At 21.4% G+C, this 5,771-nt stretch overlaps 2 protein-coding genes and 1 long non-coding RNA gene across 9 annotated transcripts in view; 2 read left to right on the top strand and 1 right to left on the bottom strand.

Annotated features, from left to right (window-relative positions):
* The window catches only part of LOC102671382 (membrane-associated guanylate kinase, WW and PDZ domain-containing protein 1-like), a 6,585-nt gene extending 5,441 nt beyond the window's left edge, over positions 1-1,144 (top strand). For 5 of the 7 annotated variants that reach the window (XM_006622590.2, XM_006622589.2, XM_006622588.2 and 2 more), the window contains exon 11: positions 758-1,144. In XM_006622590.2, the coding sequence (XP_006622653.1) occupies positions 758-922 (165 nt within the window). In that variant the 3' untranslated portion in view covers positions 923-1,144. Of the gene's footprint in view, positions 1-77 lie in introns of all 7 variants that reach the window. The other 2 variants (XR_004151465.1, XM_006622592.2) reach the window with 2 other exon arrangements.
* Positions 1,145-2,957: 1,813 nt separating this feature from the next.
* The window catches only part of LOC102671236, a 9,349-nt gene continuing 6,535 nt past the window's right edge, over positions 2,958-5,771 (top strand). Inside the window, exons 1-2 of the mRNA XM_006622586.2 lie at positions 2,958-3,407; positions 5,195-5,771. Coding sequence (XP_006622649.1) covers positions 5,210-5,771 — 562 coding nt within the window. The 5' untranslated portion in view covers positions 2,958-3,407; positions 5,195-5,209. The remainder of the gene's footprint in view (positions 3,408-5,194) is intronic.
* On the bottom strand, positions 3,093-3,919 carry LOC116186461. The gene is made up of 2 exons (XR_004151466.1): positions 3,618-3,919; positions 3,093-3,533 (listed from the first exon to the last, which is right to left on the bottom strand). It is a non-coding gene; the product is annotated as an uncharacterized LOC116186461 (long non-coding RNA).

Raw genomic sequence — 5,771 nt, 5'->3', positions numbered from 1 at the left:
AAAAAAAAAAAAAAAAAAAATATTTAAAGACAATATGAAAAAGAAAACAATGATTGCAAGAGGTTGTTTTATTGCAGTGAGAGTTAGATTAATACTGTTTTACAGTACTATGACATTTGGTACAGAAATATCTGGTGCAAACGGAAAACAGTGTTATATTGTATATTTTATGGAGTTGGTTATACATAAATGTAGGTATGTAGTAAGATATATACTTTTTGTATGCGACACGTTGAAATCAATTTTTATAACTTATATGTGCAGCTTCTATATTTGATAATATTATTTACTAGTGATTATTAGAGCTTCAAATTATACATATTGCAGTTCAACAATATTAATATGGATATTGTGGACATGGTTGTTGATTTTCAATGAAATGAATTATACTTTATAATAATATTAATATTAATTACGTATTATATATAATTATAATGTTTTGATTATTAAAATGAGAAATTTTACATACTTTTAAGTTGAAAAAACAATGTGAACGACTTTTCTTGCAGCTATGAACGTAACTTGTAAAGTCCGATTTATAGGGATGATACTTGCTCATTCTAACAAAATTGGACTGGTGCTAACTCTATATTTAAATGATCTAATTTCTGAAAGAAAAGATATTAATTCATCCTAACACGTGTGATAGCTTGAGAGTATTGTGCCTTACGCGTGTTCCATATTTAATAACAAAATTATTAAGCAAAAGCTTAAGCTTTTGAAGCAATTATAAATTTTTTATTGAACTTTATTGTAGAGTAATCTTACAATCGACCAAATAAGTATTCGACCGATTGATGAAGGCACACCACGCAGACATTTATTGAAATTACACGAGATGGGTGTGCATCCTAAAAAACGTCAGAAAGTTCGATTTTTCATTTTACTCAACTGCTGTTCATCTAAAAATAGATATTTATGATAAATAAGCATTTACAAACATAATATTATTTTATTCATAATAAGTTAATATTTTATAAAATTAAATATTAATTCTGAGAAAAAATTTTTTAACGTCTTTACTAGGTCACTAGATTTTTTTATAAAATTGACCTATAATTATATATTGAAATTCCTTGTATAAACGAATTAATATGTAAACAAATACGATGAATTGCAAATGTTAATACAGTATAATCTATTTGTAATAACAAATAGTATTAATACCTATAAAACGTATAAAATTTACTTATTTTAATATCTGTGTAGAAAAATTATTCTCTATTAGTAGATTTTTTACTAAAAGAACTCGCAAATTGAAATATCTAAATTAAATATTTTTGTATATATATTCCGTAGTAATTGTATACACTCAGGAATATTTTGATAAATTCACGATATTTACGATATAATATTGTGATGTTAATCATAAAATGATATGCTTTTGAGTATATGTATACAATTTGTGAAGAATCTCTTTATTAAGTAATAATCTCTTACATTATTATTTTATTTTTTGAACAGCATTTAAAGAATATTGTCGATATTTTTTTTATTATAATATAATATTTATTATGATTATTGTACGAAATATATGCGAATAGCAATAATTAAATTAAGTACTGATACAACCAAAGAAACAAATGCATTTAATCATTTTGAGATGCAGTGTAAAAGATACAAAAAAAAAAAAATATTACTACATTTATTATTTAAAATCTTTGTTTAAAATAAAATAAATAACATTTTTTTTTATTAATTACATGAAGATATTTATAATAAAATAATATTAAAAAAAATTAATGAAATTGAATGAATAGAGAATTGAATGAAATGAATAAAAAATGTTTTCTAATTTTTTTTTGTGATATTGAAATGTGTGGAATATAAAAAATTAATAAATATATTTTTTTACTAGTAATAACTAGGAAAAAAAATGTTTGAATAAAATATAATGAACTTAAACGCTAAAAATGAATGTATTAAATAAGATTGATTTAGATTATATTTTTATCTTTAAATCTTCTTGAATATAAAAAACACTGTTTTAAAAATTTTAAGAATTTGTATAAAATTTTTATTGTTCATATTTACTTAAGCTATTTTACATGTATCTTATGAACAAGAAACAATANTATATATATATATATATACATACACACATTTACAATTTGTATATTATATAAAATAGTGCAAACAAATTGTAAATATATAAATATTAAAAAAATACATTAAAAAATTATATGTGACATTATTAAAATAGTTATAAGATAAAAAAATAATTTTAAATTAAAATGTATTCACTATCTTTATAATTTCATCATTAAAAAAAATTTTATCTTCTATAATTATGTTATGATTTTATCTCTTATAAATATATTGCATCCTTTTATTAAAAATATTATATATTTAAAAGTTGAAAATATTTTATCATTAAACATATTTTTTTTATGTTGTAATTGCTATATAATTATTAAATTTTTTGAATCTTTCAATATTTATTATAGATCAATATTTAATAAATTTGTTATTACTAAACTTAAAATATCAATACTGTTATTAAAATTTTATTATAGGATCATTGCTGTTGATACATATATCAATAATAAACATTTATTATTAATAATGTTGAATTTATTTTTATTCGTTAGAAATAATAAATTTTATATTTACTTGTGTTCGTTAAGAAAAATTTGTCAATATACAAATCAATATATAAATAATTTTATATTATAATTTTTATTTTTTTAAAAATATAAATATACAAATTCTAAAAAAAATATAATTGAAAAGTTAAAATCTTAATAAATTTAAAAGCGGCGCTCATTAGAAGATTGCGGTCAACAGTGGAGTCTATGCCTACATTTCCAAGAATATACTACTCGACGTCTTATGATGTCAGCCAATGTCATCCAACATTTGAAACATGTGTTTTTTATGCTTTCTATGTTCTAATATTTTCAAAATAATTATAAATTATGATTGAAAATGTTACAGAAATATTACATTTCATCAAATTAGATAATATTAAATCGTCAAATTAGATTATTTTTGTGCAAGTATTTTTGCTATGTCGTCCAATTTTCTATAAAGAATCGTTTACATGTTGGCACTACTGTTGATCGCACGTATTTTACTTAGAATGTACATCATTTATTCCTGGTCCCTCTGGGCGAATGTAAACAGAATTTTTTCGCAAATATGAAGTGACACGGCCGATCTATGCGGCTACGATTCGTGCATGGAAACTGTAATTTATAATATCGTGTCGACCGTTTTAGCATTTTATAAGACCTCAAATATTAGTTTTAAACGCGTTACGGTAACCAGAAGATATACCTAGCGAATAAAACGGGTTTACGTTCGACCGCCCGTAATGTAAGTTCAGTGAAATAGTGTGGAGACGGTTTATAATACATGGAAGTGCAATGAGGGATCTGCAGAAATTCGTTGACTGCTTGCTGACGGTAAGTACTCCGAAACGAATGGTACTAACGAACAACTGCTTTGGACTTTCCCAACTCTCACAAAATATGTCGTATTGGTCGATTTCTCCATAAAATAAGCTTGCACATTTTAATTACCTAATTTTCCTGTTAATCGAATACATATTTTCTATACACTAGAATATACTACAACTTTTCATATATACATGATAGATAAATCTTGTTACATACTTTCATGTGTTCCTGTTATATATGTATGTCTTATATTAGACTAGCATTTGTGAAATCACACACAATTTAACATACAATCACACAGAGACATATACGTGCAACAAGACAGAATATAAGGTACGGATATCATGAAACGCATTACGTTGTGGATATAGTGAATATTCGTAAATAAACGATTTTGATAGTTTTACCTAAATATACATTTCAAATAACTATGAAAATATTCCGTATCTTTTAAAATGACTTTACCGTATTGCACTAAATAATTTGTGTAAGAATGATATATATTATATATAAGTATATATATATATGTATATGTGTATATATATATATATTTCTTTTTTCTCTTCAGTTATATTATAACTGTGATGACTGATTATATTTTCAAGTTATCTTCAAATTTTTCTCTATTATCCCGATAATTATTCCTCTAATAAATAATAACAATAATAATATATAATTAATCAAATTTTTCGAAAAATTGCCTATTATTAATTTTCATTTTATTCATTGTTTTATTAATTGATTTAATTAGAATTATTATATTTTAATATTTTTAAATAATAAAACTTTTTTTCACAATATTTAAATAATAGAATTTATTTATTTTTTTATTGCTATTTTTAATTTGCTATTTAAAATTGCTATTTTTTTATATAGATTTTTTTATTTATTTAATTAAATTATAAATTAAAACATATATATTGTAAAAATAATAATAGTTTATTTAAAAATACAATTTTTAAGTTTTGTTTTATGTATAATATATCAAATAATTGTATTAAATTTATTTAATGAATAATTCATTTTATATTCTTGAACAAATTATCCATACAAGTTATTTTTTTGATTTTCGTTTCTCTATTCAATTTTCATTTATAATATCATAGTACATAAAAATATTATTCAATACATTTCATAACTAAAATGTAAATTGTATATTTATATTATTGTATTGTTATAATTATATAATTCTAATTTTATCTTATTTTATTATAATTCTAAAATTTTTTCTTTATAATGTTTTTCTATAATTTCTTACATAAATATTTTTATTTTGTTACTTAGTATTAATATAACTATCTAATGTATATATATAGAAGTTATAGAAGAAAAGATAAATATCATAAGGAATCATTGAAAATATAATATTTAAAAATTATTACTTCTTCTAATTTGAACTTTGTGACTTCAAATTAATTAGAAATATATCTCATCTCATTATATTATATAAATAATAATGATAAAAGATAGATGGAATTATTGGAAACAATATGAAAATCTAGAAATGATATGTCATGACTTCTAATTTACTAGTAATATATTTTATCTCATTAATTGTAGACTCTTATATTTAATTTCTAGAGTACAAAAATTCATTCATTTATAACTCAGCTTTGAAATTGTTGCATTGCATTTTAAAATATTTCATCTTTTATTGAATTATTTTAATATAATATTAAATTTATATTTTTATTATTAATTTTAATTGATGAGATATGTTAAAATATATAGTTTAATCATCTTATATATTATAATGAAAATTATATTTTTATTTTAATTATATTTTTTTTCAGTGATGGGAGCACAAGATGTCTTCAAACATAGCAGATCCCAACAAATTTCAAGAAGAAATGTTTTTAAAATCAAGTTTTAAAAATATATTAAGCCATGATGATGTTATTAGATATCCAATTGCAAAAAGAATGACAGAAACTCTGTGTTATAATTTAAAGAAATGTGAAAATAATATTACATATGTACCAAGAAATAACATTCTTTCCCAAAAGATAGACATTAATTGGATGCAAGATAATCCATGTGACACAACTGAATTTTCAGAAACTAAGTATTCATCTGATATATGTTTAGTTAATCATTGTATGTTAAGTAAGGATGTTAATTTTAATTGTAATTGTAATATAATGCATTATCAACAACATAAACAAATTTCACAAAATTATATGTATTTTATATATAATTTATGGAGAATTAGAACAAATAAAAGTTTGCCATTATTGATTACAAACAGAGTTGGTACACAGTGGAGGAATTGCTTCTGGAGAATATTTTTAATTCCTTTTATTATTTTATTATTATGTACAACAATATGTAGTGCAGATCCTAATCAATGTGCAGTTGGTCTAACAACAC

This window comes from Apis dorsata, unplaced genomic scaffold (genome assembly GCF_000469605.1).
Source record: "Apis dorsata unplaced genomic scaffold, Apis dorsata 1.3 scaffold_734, whole genome shotgun sequence".
NCBI classification, from domain to species: Eukaryota; Metazoa; Arthropoda; class Insecta; order Hymenoptera; family Apidae; genus Apis; species Apis dorsata.
The sequence above is the reverse complement of the archived record's forward strand: the minus strand, read 5'-3'. Positions and strand labels throughout refer to the sequence as shown.